The 21,779-nt window shown below is 38.2% G+C and overlaps 2 protein-coding genes across 6 annotated transcripts in view; one reads left to right on the top strand and one right to left on the bottom strand.

The window, feature by feature from the left end:
• Nucleotides 1-21,779, bottom strand: part of LOC130707369 (ELKS/Rab6-interacting/CAST family member 1-like) — a 467,400-nt gene that overhangs the window by 126,567 nt on the left and 319,054 nt on the right.
• LOC130707375 (glucocorticoid-induced transcript 1 protein-like) overlaps nt 1-21,779 on the top strand; it is a 137,105-nt gene that overhangs the window by 19,288 nt on the left and 96,038 nt on the right. For all 5 annotated transcript variants that reach the window (XR_009007263.1, XR_009007262.1, XR_009007259.1 and 2 more), the window contains exon 2: nt 21,386-21,539. Coding sequence is in view for 2 of the 5 variants with exons in the window: in XM_057541610.1 (XP_057397593.1) it covers nt 21,386-21,539 (154 nt within the window). In the remaining 3 variants the exon portion in view is untranslated. The remainder of the gene's footprint in view (nt 1-21,385; nt 21,540-21,779) is intronic.

Here is a 21,779-nt window from a genome sequence, read left to right on the forward strand (position 1 = left end):
TATAGATATATTCCAGATGTCAGAACTCCATCTTAATTTGTTGTGTATTCCTCCAGTGCTTGTCACCAGCCTTCATGGCCATCTTGGTGAAGTTTTCTTTTACAACCTTGATACAAGAAGATACTCTCTTGGGTTTTCTTTGAAAACAGGCTGAAGGCCTTCCTCCAAATGTCGTATCTCAATTTATGTATCATTTGACACAAATTTGAGTGAGCTGTAACCTAGAGAAGAATCATTCCTAAATGGCTGCTTGACTACATTTTTTTGTTTGCTTTTCTTGACAGACCTCAGGTTACAGGCTGTGTCAGGCCTCATTTGGTGAGAAGCATGTTTGTTTCTCTTGTCAGCTTCTTGACTGGTTCCTTTCCAGATTTCTGCAGGGCAGCCATATGGTCATTTCGGCATGTCTTCTAGATTGCTTCTATGGCAGGATTCCAGGTCTTGATTAGTGTTTCAGAATCTGCTCACACTGAGAGGGCTTTAGCTTTTGCCCTTTAGTTTTATTTCAGGTAGCATATTCAGATCTGGTGTCCTTCCTGTCTCATCTAAAGTTCATTTGATTTTGATGATTTTATTTTATGTGGCCCATGTATTTGGCTAACTTTTTTTCTTCTTATATTTTAAGCAAGAAAGGCCCATAAAGGCCGTTGGTGAGGTGCCTAGACTGTGCTGATTTTGGAAAACTGAATGTAACAATAATTCTATTAGATGATCAGTATTAATGTGCATTAGATTGGCTAGAGATGTATACCAGTCTCCTCCTTTCTACTTTTTTTATTCTTAGTTACATAGTTCTTTAAATTTGTTTTTTTCCTGGTTGGGGGGGGCAGGGATTTGTTTTGAAAATTTCTCTCTAACCGTGCGGCAAGGAGAAAATTACTCATAATGTTGGTAGTAATGTTTAAGAAAAAATTGTTCATGACACTTATAAAGATTAGTAAAGCAGACTTTATTCAGGGAGACTATCACGATAGTTGTAGGGACCACTGCAATGTGGTTTTGCAGTGGGGGAGAGAGATTGGGCTCAAACTTGGAATACAACTAGGAGAACTGGGGATGTATAGCCAAGTAGAAGGGTGGGGTAAAAATTACTCAGAGGAAAGAAACATGAAAATAAGGGGGATTCTGGCTAAACAGACCTAAACAGGATTGTTGATGAAGGCAGGCCAGGTGGTCAGATATTACATGGGGGATGGTAGGGATGAGGAACCTAATCAGATATCCAGCGTGATCAATATTGAGGGTGGGGGATTCTGGTTAAACTGACATAGTAGGATTCTTGCTAAAATTGGACAATGCAGAGATGAACACAGAAGCCCAAAAGTTAGGGCCTAATTGGAAAGAGTTCAGAGGAGCCTGACTAAAGTTTGGTCAAGGAGAGACTCTTCAACAGTGATAATAAATGTAAAACTATAACTTTCAAGGAAGTAACTCTCAATACAGAAATACTGAAGCAAATCTCTGTTAACAAAACAGACCTTTAGGAGCTTCCCTGGTGGCACAGTGGTTAAGAATCCGCCTGCCAATGCAGGGGACACGGGTTCGAGTCCTGGCCCGGGAAGATCCCACATGCTGCGGAGCAACTAAGCCCGTGCACCACAACTACTGAGCCTGCGCTCTAGAGCCCGCGAGCCACAACTACTGAGCCCGCGTGCCACAACTTCTGAAGCCCGCGTGCCTGGAGCCCGTGCTCCTCAACAAGAGAAGACACTGCAGTGAGAAGCCCGTGCACTGCAATGAAGAGTAGCCCCTGCTCACCGCAACCAGAGAAAGCCCACACACAGCAACAAAGACCCGACGCAGCCAAAATAAAAATAAAAAATAAATAGATTTATAAAAATACAAAACAAAACAGACCTTTAGTTAAGTTCATGCTTAACCTCAGTGAACCAATAGCAAGATATTCTCTACCCGTATTTACTTTTGGTTATTTTTGATCACTAAATTAGGAACTATATCATTTCAGGTTTTTTTGAAGTTGAAGAAAAGCAACTTAATGTCTTATATTCAGTCTCCGCTCCATGAATTTGTTATTTTGATTTCAGTGATAAGGATTGAAATTATAATATGAAGGAGCAAATTCAGACATCATGAAACACTTATTTTCTCTTAAAAGATAAAGGTTTTAAATAAACAGGCTATAAAATACTGTAATATTTGGAGACTCAGGCTTAAATTCTTTAATCAAATTAATTATTAAAATCTAAATTTTACTCTGCTTATATATTTTATTTAATTTTTCTTTGACAGTTTGATTTTATAAAAAGGAACCTACTTAATGTATTTTTTCAGAATTTCTTGTATTTTTTAGGAAGCATATTTTATTGTAGTTAACTTGTGTGTGCAAAATGCCCTGTTTGGGTGGGAGGGAATCTTTCCAAAGAAGCTGTATTGAACTTTTTGTCTGTTATCTCATCTTTCTAAGAAAGCATTCCTAAGCATTCTGTCTAGAGTGCTTTGTATTTAGGTTTGAAGGTTCTTATTGTCATGGCTGGCACTCAGTTTAGAAAGTGACCTTTTTGAAGGAGATGACTAGAAGTTTAAGTTTACTAGATTCTAGAAGGTTAGCTGCTAAGTGCAGATTTCGAAGAATTGTTTGACTTTTTTGCAGCAGGATATTTTCTTGGATTTATATTCAAACTTTCAGTGCCTCTAAATGGAGTAGATTATAATCAACAAAATGATTTTATTTTTGAGCACCTGCAGCTCTAAAGGATCTAGTCCCAATCCTTTAGGCATAGGTTCTGAAGCTTGTAGTACCGGTAGATTCACTTGAGATACGTGTTTAAAATTCACATTGTTTGGTCCCACTAGCAGAGAGTCTCACATTGTTGATGAGAAATTGGGCCCGGTATTGAGCATATTTAACAAATGTCTAACACTTTGAGAAACATTGCTTTAGGACCTCAGTGGTTCCCAAGGCTGATGATGCATCTGAATCAATTTGGTCTGGTTGAAAAAGTATGTTGAGGGCTTCCCTGGTGGCGCAGTGGTTGGGAATCCGCCTGCCAGTGCAGGGGACACGGGTTCGAGCCCTGATCCAGGAGGATCCCACATGACGTGGAGCAACTAGTCCCGCACGCCACAACTGCTGAGCCTGTGCTCTAGAGCCCGTGAGCCACAACTCCTGAAGCCCGTGCGCCTAGAACCCCGTGCTCCCGAACAAGAGAAGCTACCGCAATGAGAAGCCGGCGCACTGCAACAAAGAGTATCCCCCGCTCTCTGCAGCTAGAGAAAGCCCGCGTGCAACAACGAAGACCCAACGCAGCCAAAAATAAATAAATTAATTTTTTAAAAAAAGAGAGAAAAGAAAAATTTTTAAAAATATGTTGATACCTGGTTCCACCCTATAGCTACTAAATTAGAATCTCTGGGAGTGTGGCCCAGTAACGTGCATGTTTAACAAGCTGCCTGGTGATGCTTATACAGAGAGCCACATCTCAGGATCCCATCTTTGAGATCCATTGCTTAGTTCCACCTATGCCTGAGGGCCTTGAGCCTTTTTGTTCTAGGATCTCCCAAGATCTAATTTCTGGGTGATACACTGTATTAGAAAGCTTTTGCTATTACTTCTCAGACATGCCCAGATGTTGACACTGTACTGACTAAAAAGTATTGCCTTTTTTTTAAACCATTCTTTAACATTTTTCTAATCAATACTAGGTGATTTAAGGCATATACACACACTCGTACACCTTATGGGATTTAATGGCAGCTTCTTTTTGAACATAATTGTTAAAACATAAAAAGATTTTACACACTTTAGGAACAAATTCAAGACAAAGTATTATTATATATGTGTGTTTTGATACTACTGACTAACATTGTTAATGTGATATTTTTATGTAAAACTAGTTACTTAATGTGAGTTCTATGTAGAAAGGTCTGGAAAAATTGGTATTTGTTACTTAGTTATCTTAAGCATTTTGCTGAATTGTATGGCTTGAGGATTCTTTAGAGTTGTAATAAATGTATGGCTTGAGGATTCTTCAGAGTGGTAATAAACTTTGAATAAAGTAAGAAGCAGTTTATTCTTGGTGGTGGTGTTACAATGGCTAAGTTTCATGCAGTTATAGTCTTTACACAGTAGTTGAAGGAATAATAGCTCTTTTTCAAAAGGTTTAAATGCTTTCTTAAGTTTAGATGTGCTTTGCTTGTATAATCAGTGTTTAATGGAGAGCTTTGGCGAATAATCTTTCTTGAGAGCTAAACACAGAGAATCAACAATTTTTATTTTTTAGTTACTTATGCACACTGAACCTATGAAAAAGGTTGGAGTGTGTTAAAGTCCAAGAAAAGAATGTGAGCACTTTTTATTACGTGTGTTAGTTTACATTCTGTATGGCTACATTATGTCACTCAAAAATATTGCATCCTCTTTACCACCTGTTAAGGTTGGTTTAGAAGGCGTAGTGGCTTGTTTCATATTTCTCTGTAGCTAAAGTTCTTAAAGTTTCTAATAATAACTTTTTTTTAATTTGCAGAAATTCCACTTAACTTTGTTAATTTTCTCCTTCAGGTGAGCTTCTTAATCCATCAGATTTCCAAACTCACTAACCAGTCAATCTTCAGTCACTGCTACTAAAGTAAAAATTGTTGGGAACAATTAGTTTAACCTCATATTACAGTGCTCTGGCAGTTAGATATTAAGCAGTTTTGCCTATTTAGAGTAATGCCTTGTATGCTATTCAGATGCAGAGTTATCTAATACAGCTCCTTGTTTTTAAACCTATTATACTATTATCACTTTAAAGTTAAATTTCCAATTGGCTGTTAGAAAGCAATAATTATTTTGTATAGTCCTCAGTAGGAACCCCAGAGGAACCCCAGGCCTACCACTGCTCCCTCATGAGGGAGGGGAATTGGAGGGGGAAAGTACAACCTGTAGATGGATATAATGAGCAAGTCTTTTTACAGAATGCTACATGAGGAGTCATTTTCTGGTCCTAACAATGATGCTAGTACTGGAAATAGATGTGATTTTTTTCTAACCATCATATTTTATTGCTGAATTTAGATATTCTCTATTTTATCCTCAAATATTTAAGTAGGCGATGTTAGCAACAGGATTATAAGTGGCATGGTAAGAGCCTTACTACTTGAAAGTTTCCCTTGATGTAGTTGGAGTACATCATTCTAGCTATCTGCTGCCTCATTTATTTTTTGCATTGTTTGCTTCCTGTCCTTCATTGGTGTGCATGTGCCATAATATACCACTTTATATTATAGTTTAATTGTACATATTGTATCTCCCTCAACCAGAATGTAAATTCCTTGAGGAGAGTCTGAAACTGATTTTGTAATTCCTCTTGGTACACGGAACAGTGCTTTTCATATATAGTAGTAGACATTCAGCAAGTTTTGTTTAGTGGTAGTGGTTACCTGGTTTCACTACCTATGAAATTACTATTTTCCTGATGCCTGTTTAGCTTAAGTAATGATGATAAGTATTTATTTAATTGATTTTCTTTCATACTTTAGAATATTTATTTTAGCAATTTTATTGCTACTCTTAATTTTTTATTCAATGTTTTATTAAATGTTATTATTTAAGCTCTTGTAAATTCAAAGATTGTTTGAGTATTTTAGGTATTTTATTCTTTTTGTTGCAATGATCAGTGGGATTGTTTCCTTAATTTCTCTTTCTGATTTTTCGTTCTTAGTGTTTAGGAATGCAAGAGATTTCTGTGCATTGATTTTGTATCCTGCAGCCTTACCAAATTCATTGATTAGTTCTAGTAGTTTTCTGGTGGCATCTTTAGGGTTTTCTATGTATAGTATCATGTCATCTGCAAACAGTGACAGTTTTACTTCTTCTTTTCCCATTTGTATTCCTTTTATTTCTTTTTCTTCTCTGATTGCCGTGGCTAGGACTTCCAAAACTATGTTGAGTAAGAGTGGCGAGAGTGGACATCCTTGTCTTGTTCCTGATCTTAGAGGAAATGCTTTCAGTTTATCACCACTGAGAATGATGTTTGCTGTGGGTTTGTCATATATGGCCTTTATTATGTTGAGGTAGGTTCCCTTTATGCCCACTTTCTGGAGAGTTTTTATCATAAATGGGTGTTGAGTTTTGTCAAAAGATTCTTCTGCATCTATTGAGATGATCATATGGTTTTTATTCTTCAAATTGTTAATATGGTGTATCACATTGATTTGCGTTTATTGAAGAATCCTTGCATCCCTGGGATAAATCCCACTTTATCATAGTGTATGATCCTTTTAATGTGTTGTTGGGTTCTGTTGGTTAGTATTTTGTTGAGGATTTTTGCGTCTATGTTCATCAGTGGTATTGGTCTATAATTTTCTTTTTTTGTGATATCTTTTTCTGGTTTTGGTATCAGGGTGATGGTGGCCTCATAGAATGAGTTTTGGAGTGTTCCTCCCTCCACCGTTTTTTGGAAGAGTTTGAGGAGGAGAGGTGTTAACTCTTCTCTAAATGTTTGATAGAATTCACCTGTGAAGCCATCTGGTCCTGGACTTTTGTTTGTTGGAAGATTTTTAATCACAGTTTCAATTTCATTACCTGTGATTGGTCTGTTTATATTTTCTAATTCTTCCTGGTTCAATCTTGGAAGGTTGTACTTTTCCAAGAATTTGTCCATTTCTTTCAGGTTGTCCATTTTATTGGCATATAGTTGCTTGTAGTAGTCTCTTACGATCTTTTGTATTTCTGCAGTGTCGGTTGTAATCTCTCCTTTTTCAATTCTAATTTTATTGATTTGAGTACTCGCCCTCCTTTTCTTGATGAGACTGGCTAAAGGATTACCAATTTTGTTTATCTTCTTAAAGCAACAGCCTTTAGTTTTATTGATCTTTGCTATTGTTTGGTTTGTTTCCATTTCACTTATTTCTGCTCGGATCTTTATGATTTCCTTCCTCCCACTAATTTTGGGTTTTCTTTGTTCTTCTTTTTCTAGTTGCTTTAGGTGTAAGGTTAGAATGTTTATTTGAGAGTTTTCTTGCAGTGAGCTTGAATTGCTATGAACTTCCCTCTTAGAACTGCTTTTGCTGCATCCCATAGGTTTTGGATCGTCATGTTTTTGTTGTCATTTGTTTCTAGGTATTTTTTGATTCCCTCTTTGATTTCTTCAGTGATCTCTTGGTTATTCAGCAGCACACTGTTTAGCCTCCATGTATTTGTGTTTTCTTTACTGTTTTTTTTTCCTGTAATAGATCTCTGATCTCACAGTGTTGTGGTCGGAAAAGATGCTTGATACAATTTCAATTTTCTTAAATTTTCCAAGGTTTGATTTGTGACCCCAAATGTGATCTATTCTGGAGAACGTGCCGTGTGCATTTGAGAAGAAAGTGTATTCTTCTGCTTTGGGGTGGAATGTCCCAACAATATCAATTAAGTTTGTCTGGTCTCTTGTGTCATTTAAAGCTTCTGTTTCCTTATTTATTTTCCGTCTGGATGATCTATTGGTGTCAGTGGGGTGTTAAAATCCCCTATTATTGTGTTACTGTCGATTTTTCCTTTTAAAGCCATTTGCATTTGCCTTATATATTGAGGTGCTCCTATATTGGGTGCATAAATATTTACAATTGTTTTGTTTTCTTCTTGGATTGGTCCATTGATCATTATGTAGTGTCCTTTCTTGTCTCTTGTAACAGTCTTTATTTTAAAGTCTATTTTATCTGATATGAGTGTTGCTGCTCCAGCTTTCTTGTGATTTCCATTTGCATGGAATATCTTTTTCCATCCCCTCACTTTCAGTCTGTATGTGTCCCTAGGTGTGAAGTGGGTTTCTTGTAGACAGCATATAGACAGGCTTGTTTTTGTATCCATTCAGCCAGTCTGTGTCTTTTGGTTGGAGCATTTAATCCACTTACATTCAAGGTGATTATCGATATGTATGTTCCTATTACCATTGTCTTAATTGATTTGGGTTTGTCTTTGTGGGTCTTTTTATTCTCTTGTGTTTCCCACTTAGAGAAGTTCCTTTAGCATTTGTTGTAAAGCTAGTTTGGTGGCGCTGAATTCTCTTAGCTTTTGCTTGTCTGTAAAGCTTTTGATTTCTCCATTGAATATGAATGAGATCCTTGCTGGGTAGAGTAATCTTGGTTGTAGGTTTTTTCCCCTTCATCACTTTAAATATGTCCTGCCACTCCCTTCTGGCTTGCAGAGTTTCTGCTGAAAGATCAGCTGTTAACCTTATGGGGATTCCCTTTTATGTTATTTGTTGCCTTTCCCTTGCTGCTTTTAATATTTTTTTCTTTGTATTTAATTTTTGATAGTTTGATTAATATGTGTCTTGGCATGTTGCTCTTTGGGTTTATCCTGTATGGGACTCTCTGCGCTTCCTGGACTTGATTGACTATTTCCTTTCCCATGTTAGGGAAGTTTTCAACTACAATCTCTTCAAATATTTTCTCAAACCCTTTCTTTTTCTCTTCTTCTCCTGGAACCCCTATAATTCGAATATTGGTGCGTTTACTATTGTCCCAGGAGTCTCTGAGACTGTCCTCAATTCTTTCATTCTTTTTTCTTTATTCTGCTCCCTGGCAGTTATTTCCACCATTTTATCTTCCAGCTCACTTCTCCGTTCTTCTGCCTTAGTTCTTCTGCTATTGATTTCTTCTAGAGTATTTTTAATTTCAGTTATTGTATTGTTCATCACTGTTTGTTTGCTCTTTAGTTCTTCTAGATCCTTGTTAAATGTTTCTTTTATTTTCTCCATTCTGTTTCCTATATTTTGGATCATCTTTACTATCATTACTCTGAATTCTTTTTCAGGTAGGTTGCCTATTTCACCTTCATTTATTTGGTCTTGTAGGTTTTTACCTTGCTTCTTCATTTGTAACATACTTTTTGTCATTTTATTTTTTTTTCTGATGGTTGGGGCTGTATTCCTGTCTTACAGATTATTTGGCCTGAGGCATCCAGCACTGGAGTTTGCAGGCAGTTAGATAAATCCGGGTCTTGGTGCTGAGATGAGGACCTCTGGGAGGCCTCACTCCTATTTATATTCCCTGGGGTCTGAGGTTCTCTGTTAGTCCAGCGGTTTGGACTCGGAGCTGCCACCACAGGAGCTCGGGCCCAACCTGTGGCCTGGGAACCAGATCCCGTAAGGCATGTGGCGTGGAAAAAAAAAAAAAAAAAGAAGAAGAAGAAAAGGAGCAATACAATAACAAAGAATAAAAAACAAAATAAAATTAGAAAGATCAAAAATATATTAGGAAAAATAATAATATAATTGAAACAACTGCAACAAGGTAAAATAAAACTGTAACAGAAAAAAGAAAAAGAAAAAAGGGGGGTGGGGGAACAAGCCAAAAAGGAGCAGAACAATAACAAAGCATAAAGAATAAAATAAAATTAGAAAAATAAAAGATTTATTAGAAAAAATAAACATATAAATGAATGAAGAACAATTAATCAAGAAGGTAAAACAGAACCCCAATCTAAAAGAGGAAAAAAGGAAGAAAAAAAAAAAAGCCTTGGCTATGGGGGGCGGAGTTTAGGCAGGGTTGGAACTTAGACATTGGTGGGGGTTATGGTGGGGCAGGGCCTAGGCTTAGGACCCATGCAGCCAGAAAAGGTCTTGGGGGCGGGGCCTGGGCGGGTGATGTTCAAGTGTCAGGCAGGGCCTCTACTTAGGACCTACAGAAGGGGAGAGGCAGCACATCCAAAGGAGGGCCTTCAGAGTGTGGAGTTCTGGGGTTTGGAGGCAAAGCCATGGGTGAGGGTGTGTGGGTGCGGTTTAGGCCCAGCTCATTGGAGGGGTTCTCTGAGTGTAGAGGTCGGGCCCTGGGTGGGGGTGTAAGGATGGGGCTCGGTCTCTGCGCAGCAGGAGGGAGGCTCTGAGGGCAGAGAATTAGGCCCAGGAGCCCAACAGGCTCTCTGGTGCCTAAGTGGACAGGGAAAGCACTGGCCGCGTTCCCTTCCATTCCTCCACGCCCCCACTCCCCATCTCTCCCGGGGTCTCCCCAGTCCCCGCTGGACCCCTAACCGTGGGTGTGTCCTGCTGGGTGTAGGAACTCCTCCCCTCCCCCAGCCACCCCTCAGGGGTTTGAGTCCAGTAGGTCTGGCCTTTACTTTTGCTTTCCCTTCCCTCCCTCCCACTCCCTCAGGACCCATGCAGCTGGAGGGGACATTCATGGGCAGAGGATCAGGACCGGGATCTCAGCAGGCTCCTGAGGGCCCAAGTGGGCAGGGGAGAACTGGCCATGCTCCCTTTTGATCCTCTGCCCTCCCAGTGGTCCCCCAATTTCCCCCTTTGGGGGTGGGATCCCTTCCCCTCCTCCAGCCACCCCTCAGGTGCGCCAGTCCATCCCACCTCCACTTCTTCCCCTCTCACTCCCCCCATGCCCCACATCCTACTTGGTCACTGGGGGTTTCTCCCCTCCCCTTAGGTGTCTGTGGTCCCTCACTGGTGCCTGGTAGGTGCCCTAGTTGTGTGGAGACGTGAATTCCATGTGCTCCTAGTCCGCCATCTTGACTCTTCTCCCCAATCTTAAACTTATGAATTATTTCTGGAATTTTCCATTTAATATTTTCAGACCATGGTTGACTGTGGAAAGTGAAAGTGAGGATAAGAGGGGACTACTATAATGCAAAACCAGTGTTGATTTTTATTGTTGCACTAAATTGTAATACCTGAATTGGTAGGCAATAATACCGCAAATTAAATAAATAAAAATTTGGGAGAATCAAGGCTTAGATGTTGAGGCAGTTAAAGTCTAACTCATTGCCATGATAGTTTGGATAATAGGAATAAGTCGTCTTATTTAATAACTTATTTAATAAGTTAAAGTAAATCGCACTGCTTATGATGAATCTGTTGGTAAAAAAGGCCCTACTGATATTTGGTTAACTGGGGTTATTATAGCTAATCATATCTTGGAAGAGTACTATCCTTGCCAATTTTTAAACTTATTTTGAATTTTAACCCTTCAAATAATTTACGTGGAAATTACTAACAACTACATATCTTTGAAATTTTCCTTATGTGAGCAATGGTGAGAGTCTTGTGTGTGTGTGTGTGTGTGTGTGTGTGTGTGTTGTTGTTGTTGTTGTTTTTAAACATCTTTATTGAAGAACAATTGCTTTACAATGGTGTGCTAGCTTCTGCCCCATAACAAAGTGAATCAGTTATACATATACATATGTTCCCATATCTCTTCCCCCTTGCATCTCCCTCCCTCCCACCCTCCCCATCCCACCCCTCTAGGTGGTCACAAAGCACCGAGCTGATCTCCCTGTGCCATGCAGCTGCTTCCCACTAGCTATCCATTTTACATTTGGTAGTGTATATATGTCCATGACACTCTCTCACCCTGTCACATCTCACCCCTCCCCCTTCCCATATCCTCAAGTCCATTCTCCAGTAGGTCTGTGTCTTTATTCCCGTCTTGCCACTAGGTTCTTCATGGCCTTTTTTTTTTTCCCTTAGATTCCATATATATGTGTTAGCATACTGTATTTGTTTTTCTCTTTCTGACTTACTTCACTCTGTATGACAGACTCTAACTCCATCCACCTCATTACAAGTACCTCCATTTCATTTCTTTTTATGGCTGAGTAATATTCCATTGTATATATGTGCCACATCTTCTTTATCCATTCATCCGATGATGGACACTTAGGTTGCTTCCATGTCCTGGCTATTGTAAATAGAGCTGCAATGAACATTTTGGTACATGACTCTTTTTGAACTATGGTTTTCTCAGGGTATATGCCCAGTAATGGGATTGCTGTGTCGTATGGTAGTTCTATTTTTAGTTTTGTAAGGAACCTCCATACTGTTCTCCATAGTGGCTGTATCAATTTACATTCCCACCAACAGTGCAAGAGGGTTCCCTTTCCTCCACACCCTCTCCAGCATTTATTGTTTGTAGATTTTTTGATGATGGCCATTCTGACCAGTGTGAGATGATATCTCATTGTAGTTTTGATTTGCATTTCTCTAATGATTAATGATGTTGAGTATTCTTTCATGTGTCTGTTGGCAATCTGTATATCTTTTTTGGAGAAATGTCTATTTAGGTCTTCTGCCCATTTTTGGATTGGGTTGTTCGTGTTTTTGTTATTGAGCTGCATGAGCTGCTTGTAAATCTTGGAGATTAATCCTTTGTCATTTGCCTCATTTGTAAATATTTTCTCCCATTCTGATGGTTGTCTTTTGGTCTTGTTTATGGTTTCCTTTGCTGTGCAAAAGCTTTTAAGTTTCATTAGGTCCTATTTGTTTATTTGTGTTTTTATTTCCATTTCTCTAGGAACTGGGTCAAAAAGAATCTTGCTGTGATTTATGTCATAGAGTGTTCTGCCTATGTTTTCCTCTACGAGTTTGATAGTGTCTGGCCTTACACTTAGGTCTTTAATCCATTTTGAATTTATTTTTGTGTATGGTGTCAGGGAGTGTTCTAATTTCATAATTTTACATATATCTGTCCAATTTTCCCAGCACCACTTTTTTTTAAAATTTTATTTATTTATTTATTTATTTATGGCTGTGTTGGGTCTTCGTTTCTGTGTGAGGGCTTTCTCCAGTTGCGGCAAGCGGGGGCCACTCTTCATTGCGGTGCGCGGGCCTCTTAGTATCGCGGCCTCTCTTGTTGCGGAGCACAGGCTCCAGACGCGCAGGCTCAGTAATTGTGGCTCACGGGCCTAGTTGCTCCGCGGCATGTGGGATCTTCCCAGACCAGGGCTCGAACCCGTGTCCCCTGCATTGGCAGGCAGATTCGCAACCACTGCGCCACCAGGGAAGCCCCCCAGCACCATTTATTGAAGAGACTGTCTTTTCTCCACTGTATATGCCTGCCTCCTTTATCAAAGATAAGGTGACCATATGTGCGTGGGTTTATCTCTGGGCTTTCTATCCTGTTCCATTGATCTATATTTCTATTTTTGTGCCAGTACCAAACTGTCTTGATTACTGTAGCTTTGTAATATAGTCTGCAGTCAAGGAGCCTGATTCCTCCAGCTCCATTTTTCGTTCTCAAGATTGCTTTGGCTATTCGGGGTCTTTTGTGTTTCCATACCAATTGTGAAATTTTTTGTTCTAGTTCTGTGAAAAATGCCAGTGGTAGTTTGATAGGGATTGCATTGAATCTGTAGATTGCTTTGGGTAGTAGAGTCATTTTCACAATGTTGATTCTTCCAATCCAAGAACATGGTATATCTCTCCATCTATTTGTATCATCTTTAATTTCTTTCATCAGTGTCTTATAATTTTCTGCACACAGGTCTTTTGTCTCCTTAGGTAGGTTTATTCCTAGATATTTTATTCTTTTTGTTGCAATGGTAAACGGGAGTGTTTTCTTAATTTCACTTTCAGATTTTTCGTCATTAGTGTATAGAAATGCAAGAGATTTCTGTGCATTAATTTTGTATCCTGCTACTTTACCAAATTCATTGATTAGCTCTAGTAGTTTTCTGGTAGCACCTTTAGGATTCTCTGTGTATAGTATCATGTCATCTGCAAACAGTGACAGCTTTACTTCTTCTTTTCCGATTTGGATTCCTTTTATTTCTTTTTCTTCTCTGATTGCTGTGGCTAACACTTCCAAAACTATGTTGAATAATAGTGGTGAGAGTGGGCAACCTTGTCTTGTTCCTGATCTTAGTGGAAATGGTTTCAGTTTTTCACCATTGAGGACAATGTTGGCTGTGGGTTTGTCATATATGGCCTTTATTATGTTGAGGAAAGTTCCCTCTATGCCTACTTTCTGCAGGACTTTTATCATAAATGGGTGTTGAATTTTGTCAAAAGCTTTCTCTGCATCTATTGAGATGATCATATGGTTTTTCTCCTTCAATTTGTTGATATGGTGTATCACGTTGATTGATTTGCGTATATTGAAGAATCCTTGCATTCCTGGGATAAACCCCACTTGATCATGGTGTATGATCCTTTTAATGTGCTGTTGGATTCTGTTTGCTAGTATTTTTTGAGGATTTTTGCATCTATGTTCATCAGTGATATTGGCCTGTAGTTTTCTTTCTTTGTGACATCTTTGTCTGGTTTTGGTATCAGGGTGATGGTGGCCTCGTAGAATGAGTTGGGGAGTGTTCCTCCCTCTGCAATATTTTGGAAGAGTTTGAGAAGGATAGGTGTTAGCTCTTCTCTAAATGTTTGATAGAATTCTCCTGTGAAGCCATTTGGTCCTGGGATTTTGTTTGTTGGAAGATTTTTAATCACGGTTTCAATTTCAGTGCTTATGATTGGTCTGTTCATATTTTCTATTTCTTCCTGGTTCAGTCTCGGCAGGTTGTGCATTTCTAAGAATCTGTCCATTTCTTCCAGGTTGTCCATTTTATTGGCATAGAGTTGCTTGTAGTAATCTCTCATGATCCTTTGTATTTCTGCAGTGTCAGTGGTTACTTCTCCTTTTTCATTTCTAATTCTATTGATTTGAGTCTTCTCCCTCTTTCTCTTGATGAGTCTGGCTAATGGTTTATCAATTTTGTTTATCTTCTCAAAGAACCAGCTTTTAGTTTCACTGATTTTTGCTATTGTCTCCTTCATTTCTTTTTCATTTATTTCTGATCTGATCTTTATGGTTTCTTTCCTTCTGCTAGCTTTGGGGTTTTTATGTTCTTCTTTCTCTAATTGCTTCCGGTGCAAGGTTAGGTTGTTTATTCGAGATGTTTCCTGTTTCTTGAGGTAGGCTTGTATTGCTATACACTTCGCTCTTAGCACTGCTTTTGCTGCGTCCTATAGGTTTTGGGTCGTCGTGTCTCCATTGTCATTTGTTTCTAGGTATTTTTTGATTTCCCCTTTGATTTCTTCAGTGATCACTTCGTTATTAAGTAGTGTATTGTGTAGCCTCCGTGTGTTTGTCTTTTTTACAGATCTTTTCCTGTAATTGATATCTAGTCTCATAGCGTTGTGGTCGGAAAAGATACTTGATACGATTTCAATTTTCTTAAATTTACCAAGGCTTGATTTGTGACCCAAGATATGATCTATCCTGGAGAATGTTCCATGAGCAGTTGAGAAAAATGTGTATTCTGTTGTTTTTGAGTGGAATGTCCTATAAATATCAATTAAGTCCATCTTGTTTAATGTATCATTTAAAGCTTGTGTTTCCTTATTTATTTTCATTTTGGATGATCTGTCCATTGGTGAAAGTGGGGTGTTAAAGTCCCCTACTATGATTGTGTTGCTGTCGATTTCCCCTTTTATGGCTGTTAGTATTTGCCTTATGTATTGAGGTGCTCCTATGTTGGGTGCATAAATATTTACAATTGTTATACCTTCCTCTTGGATCGATCCCTTGATCATTATATAGTGTCCTTCTTTGTCTCTTGTAATAGTCTTTGTTTTAAAGTCTATTTTGTCTGATCTGAGAATTGCTACTCCAGCTTTCTTTTGATTTCCATTTGCATGGAATATCTTTTTCCATCCCCTCACTTTCAGTCTGTATGTGTCTCTAGGTCTGAAGTGGGTCTCTTGTAGACAGCATATATATGGGTCTTGTTTTTGTATCCATTCAGCCAGTCTGTGTCTTTTGGTGGAGCATTTAATCCATTTACATTTAAGGTAATTATCGATATGTATGTTCCTATTCCCATTTTCTTAAATGTTTTGGGTTTGTTATTGTAGGTGTTTTCCTTCTCTTGTGTTTCTTGCCTAGAGAAGTTCCTTTAGCATTTGTTGTAAAGCTGGTTTGGTGTTCCTGAACTCTCTCAGCTTTTGCTTGTCTGTAAAGGTTTTAATTTCTGCATAAAATCTGAATGAGATCCTTGCTGGGTAGATTAATCTTGGTTGTAGGTTTTTCTCCTTCATCACTTTAAGTATATCCTGCCACTCCCTTCTGGCTTGCAGAGTTTCTGCTGAAAGATCAGCTGTTAACATTATGGGGATTCCCTTGTGTGTTATTTGTTGTTTTTCCCTTGCTGCTTTTAATATGTTTTCTTTATATTTAATTTTTGACAGTTTGATTAATATGTGTCTTGGCATGTTTCTCCTTGGATTTATCCTGTATGGGACTCTCTGTGCTTCCAGGACTTGATTAACTATTTCCTTTCCCATATTAGGGAAGTTTTCAACTATAATCTCTTCAAATATTTTCTCAGTCCCTTTCTTTTTCTCTTCTTCTTCTGGAACCCCTATAATTCGAATGTTGGTGCGTTTAATGTTGTCCCAGAGGTCTCTGAGACTGTCCTCAGTTCTTTTCATTCTTTTTTCTTTATCTTGCTCTGGAGTAGTTATTTCCACCATTTTATCTTCCAGGTCACTTATCCGTTCTTCTGCCTCAGTTATTCTGCTATTGATCCCATCTAGAGTATTTTTCATTTCATTTATTGTGTTTTTCATTGTTGCTTGGTTCCTCTTTAGTTCTTCTATGTCCTTGTTAAATGTTTCTTGCATTTTGTCTATTCTATTTCCCAGATTTTGGATCATCCTTACTATCATTATTCTGAATTCTTTTTCAGGTAGACTACCTATTTCCTCTTCATTTGTTAGGTCTGGTGTGTTTTGACCCTGCTCCTTCATCTGCTGTGTGTTTTTCTGTTGTCTCATTTTGCTTATCTTACTGTGTTTGGGGTCTCCTTTTCACAGGCTGCAGGTTCGTAGTTCCCGTTGTTTTTGGTATCTGTCCCCAGTGGCTAAGGTTGGTTCAGTGGGTCGTGTAGGCTTCCTGGTGGAGGGAACTAGTGCCTGTGTTCTGGGGGATGAGGCTGGATCTTGTCTTTCTGGTGGGCACGTCCACGTCTGGTGGTATATTTTGGGGTGTCTGTGGCCTTATTCTGATTTTAGGCAGCCTCTCTGCTAATGGATGGGGCTGTGTTCCTGTCTTGCTAGTTGTTTGGCATAGGGTGTCCAGCACTGTAGCTTGCTGGTCGTTGAGTGAAGCTGGGTCTTGATGTTGAGATGGAGATCTCTGAGTGATTTTTGCCATTTGGTATTACGTGGAGCTGGGAGGTCTCTTGTGGACCAGTGTCCTGAACTTGGCTCTCCCACCTCAGAGGCACAGCCCTGATGCCTGGCTGGAGCACCAAGAGCCTTTTGGGAGGTCTGACGTTTTCTGCCAGCATTCAGTGGGTGTTCTGTAGGAGCAGTTCCACGTGTAGATGTATTTCTAATGTATAAGTGGGAAGGAAGGTGATCTCCGCGTCTTACTCTTCCACCATCTTCCGAGAGTCTTTTAAAGCATATGTTTGAAATATAACCTTTCAAGTATATTTACTTCATATACTATAATTTTTAAAAAAATCATGACTGGTAGAGGGAATTTTTTTTTTATATTTCTTTATTTATTTATTATTTATCTTGGCTGTGCTGGGTCTTAGTTGCGGCACACAGGATCCTCATTGCGGTATATGGGCTCCCATTTGTGGCATGCAGGCTCTTACTTGTGGCATGCATGTGGGATCTAGTTCCCCGACCAGGGATCGAACCCAGGCCCCCCGCATTGGGAGCGCAGAGTCCCCCCCACTAGGCCACCAGGGATGTCCCTGGTAGAGCGAATTTTATAACAGGATATCGATACCATGTTGTCCTACCTTATTCTTTCTACTTAAGGCAGACCGTTTTTGTTTTTTTGGTATTGGTAATGTGTGATGCTTGTTTACACATTCTTAACACAATTAAGCATTAGCGGTTATATCACAGAATTAGAGCTAACTGGCCAATCTGTAGATTGAATTTAGCACCCAATTCATATTTTTCCCTTTTATTACATTATCTTTATGGTAACCACATGGAGATAATAAATTTCAGGAAGTTTCCAGTTCAAAAACCTCAGGCTCTCACCCAATATAACACATTTATACAACATTTAAAAGTACAAAAGCTCCTTTTGGTTAAGGGACAATACAAGAAAACTCATGAATTTAATGACACCAGAATTTCTGGTCCGCGCTGTCCCAGAATAAGGTTGCCAAATCTGTTTCTTGGCTCTTTCATTGGTAAGAATGTCCCCCTCTTATACTCAGCACAAGGTGAGTGTTTCTACACCAAATGTTGGAGCCTAGGTTTTCAGAGTCCAAGCTGATGACCGCCACTGGTCCTTGGGCCTTGGGAGCACCCAATTTAAAGTCCCTTATCCCAGTGGTCTTCACACTGAAGTAAGGCCACCCACTTATGAGATACAGGAAGAAAATGTAACTTCCATTTTTTTCATACATATTTTTATTTTTTATATCATGTGTAAATTTCTACTTAGGTTTACACTATATATAACATATTAGTCATATAATATATACCTCATTTATAAATAAATAACTGCACATATTGCTGCATACTTAGATATTTACTATTAGGAGTACTCAGTCAAAATAACTTGAAGACCACAGTTCTGACAGTAGCTAATCAGAGAGAATGGACACTAAGGGGAGAAATGGGATCCTTTGGAAGGTATAGACAAAGGTCCAGTGATTAACAATATAATAAAAAAGTATAGATTAGAATATTATATGTATCAAGGGACTTGTTTATAGATTCTTTATATACGTACTATAAAACATAAAAATTATCCCTATTGTTCACCAAGTTAACGGGAGTTTTAATAACTATAGGTAGACTACATACAACTTTCATAATAGTTTGGAGCAGTTTAAAGTTCAGGCACAAGTTTTTTGCATATAGTGGCTTTTCATTTTCTGGTTGTGGCTGACCTTTATGTAGGCCTTTTTTATTGCTATAAATGTTCTTTTTCAAGGGATAAACTGTTTTTGTCTTTTTGTTCTTGGTGGAGGGAATGTAAAGTAACTTTAAAAAGTTTTAAACAAATTATTATAAATCAGATTATGAGAGACATGTTAATTTTCCGTGTTTCCTAAAGTTGCTAAAATTTGTGCATATTGCTTTTATAGCCAGAAAAAATATTTAAAAGAATTAATAGAAGTAACTCCTAGTAATAGAACTAAAAACAATCTGCATATCTTCTAAATTACCTATGGTAGGGGAAAAGGTAAGAAGGAGAAAAAGAAGTAAACAGTAAAACATGGAAAACAACTAGCAAGGAAGCATTTATAGGAGGAAGAAAAAAGTTATGACAGGTTTAATCAAGTTTGTTATAACAATAAATATAAGTGGGATGAACATACCTTTTATAAGGAGAAGACATACTCTAAAGTTTTTTCAAAAAGCCTAATTACATACAGTATACAAGAGTCGCACCTAAACAGCATGATTGAAAGAAATTGAAAATAAAAGAATAGGCAAACCAGATACATTATAATAGAAGGAAAGCATAAAGGGGTGATAATGTTCAATTTGGCAGAGCTTAAAAGTAATAAATGGAACAGACCGCAATGGTGAAGCATATAAGCCATAATGATGATGTCATGAATCAATATGGAACCAAATTATACAGAACTAAATTTCTATAAACTTTTTTTTGTTTGTTTCTTGTTTTTGGCCACACGGCGCAGCTTGCGGGATCTTAGATCCCCGATGACCAGGGATTGAACCCATGCCCCCTGTAGTGGAAGTGCAGAGTCCTAACCACTGGACTGCCAGGGAATTCCCCAGAACTAAATTTAAATGATAAAAATTGCAAGAGATAAAGAGAATTGTTATATCTCAAGAGTAGTTTAGAAACTTGAGTAGTTCTCTAAGTCTGTGACAGATAAAGCTAATAATTTTCTTATTAATATATTCTATATTTTTATTTCAGCTGATGTACAAGAAAAATAACTATTCTGAAAACAGAAAATATATGTTCTCCGTGACTCATGAAATATTTATAAAAATTGACCATGATTTTTGGTCACAAATAAAATTTCAGGTGATCCCAAAGAGTAGACATAGATTGTCCTAGACTCTCTGCCTATGGCAAAATAAAATGAGAGCTAAGTAATAAAGATAGGAAGGAAATTTTGTAATTTTCAGATCTTCTCTAACACTCTTGGGTCAAAGAAGAAATCAGAACTGCAGTTGTAAGATAAAATTGGCCCTCCAGCCCTCTGTGTCCAAGGATGTGGAACCCGGAGAGGTGGATGGCCAAACGTAAGGGACTTGAGCTTCCTCAGATTCTGGTATCCGTGAGGGTCCTAGAACCAGTCCCCCACAGAACTGAGGACGACTGTATGTAAATAATACGATAGTTCACAGTATGCTCCATTTTCTTTTGTTTTCCGATTAAAAAAACCCAATTTTGTATTTTGGTTTCAGAAGGGTAGTTAAAGGACAGTATTCAATAACAAATGTTTCTTGGCCCTCTGTAATGTGCAAGACATTTTGTTTGATGTGAGATATAACTCTGAGTAAGACTGAGCCTTGGTGCTTGTAATCCACTGGATTTTATTATTCAATGCACATTAGTAGTAACTTATTTGAGATGCATGTATGAAAAATCCTTTATAGTTTCTTTGTAAAGAAACGATAGAGTTCAGTATGATCATTTTAATTTTCAGCAGAGGTACCTATGGTACCTATATGGAGAGGAGAAGTAGATTATTATAGTAGATTGATTGAACTGTGTAGAATGTCTGGATATCTCTGTTCCTTTTTACCTCTATCACCTGGTAGCAGTTCTGTTTCATTGGACAATTTAAGTTTATCCCTCTGGGCTTCAAATTCTTCATCCATAAATGAGGAAGCTGAATTAAAATATAAGATTCTTTATACATGTTATTTTTGTGTAGCTGTGAATCAATTCATAAGTATTGAGCATCAACTTCTTTTCAGTCTGTAGGGACCAAACGTATGCTCTAGTTGGGGAAAAAAGACAAATTTAGGGCTCCACGCAAACAGAGGAGAGTGCGTATATCTTTAAAAAGGACAGAGATGGAGAAAAGAAGAGCATTGAGAAAGGTTTCACAGAGGCAGTGTGACACCTGAGCTGATCTTGAAGATAAGTTTTTGTCAAGTGAACAGGGAAGGAGAACATTTTAGGTGCAGGAGATAATAGAAGGTATAGAGGCAGAGAAGTGAGCGTTTTACATTTGGGAAGTTGCAGTTAGTTTGTATGGCATTTCGTAGTTAACATGGGTTTATGGAGGAGTAGCAAGACATCAAGTATTGATGTATATAGGAGCTGAACTGTGAAAAATAATGGGCTTTAAGTTAAAGGCAGTGAATAACCATGGAAATTTTTTTAAGCAGTGGAGGGAGGTGGCACTGTAAGATTTAGTTAGGGTGGATGCAGAGATAGCATTTAGGAAACTGGGAGTTGAGACATGATGAAGTCTTAAATAAAGTAATGGCAGTGGAGATGCTATACAGGTTTTAGAGTAGGTCTCTAAAATGGATGGGCTTTGTAGGGTTGACAGCCCTGGAAGTGTGTGCAAAATTTAATATGTGAATGTATTTTCCTCTGGGAGAGGGTCTATAAATTTCATCACATCATGCAGGAGGGCTATTAGGGTAAATATATATTGTAGGGAAAATTGACAGAGTGATATTTTACAAACCATGAGGGTTAAATAATTTTAAGTTTTACTTTATTCATTAGTGACTAATCTAATCTTTTTTCACTTTTTTAGAGTGGACAGGCCAAAATCTCATCAAGTTCGAACCTCTGGTACAATAAGGCGAACCTCTTCTTTGGATACGATAACAGGACCTTATCTCACAGGACAGTGGCCACGAGATCCTCATGTTCATTACCCTTCATGCATGAAAGATAAAGCTACTCAGGTAAAATAAGCAAATCAAAATCAGTTTTATTATCCTGCAGTTCTTCTATTTTAATCACAGTAAAGAAAATTAATTTAATCAAATTTTCCCAGTTATTAAATATATTCAACCAAAGAAGAAAGCCATTTCTTTTAATAAACTTTAGACTAAGTATTTTTATCATCTCGGTTTTGAAAGTTTTTAAATTATTTAATATTTAATAAATAGCACATCAGTCTACATTGTGTGGTTTTTGAGACT

Source organism: Balaenoptera acutorostrata, chromosome 2 (genome assembly GCF_949987535.1).
Source record: "Balaenoptera acutorostrata chromosome 2, mBalAcu1.1, whole genome shotgun sequence".
In the NCBI taxonomy this organism is placed as follows: Eukaryota; Metazoa; Chordata; class Mammalia; order Artiodactyla; family Balaenopteridae; genus Balaenoptera; species Balaenoptera acutorostrata.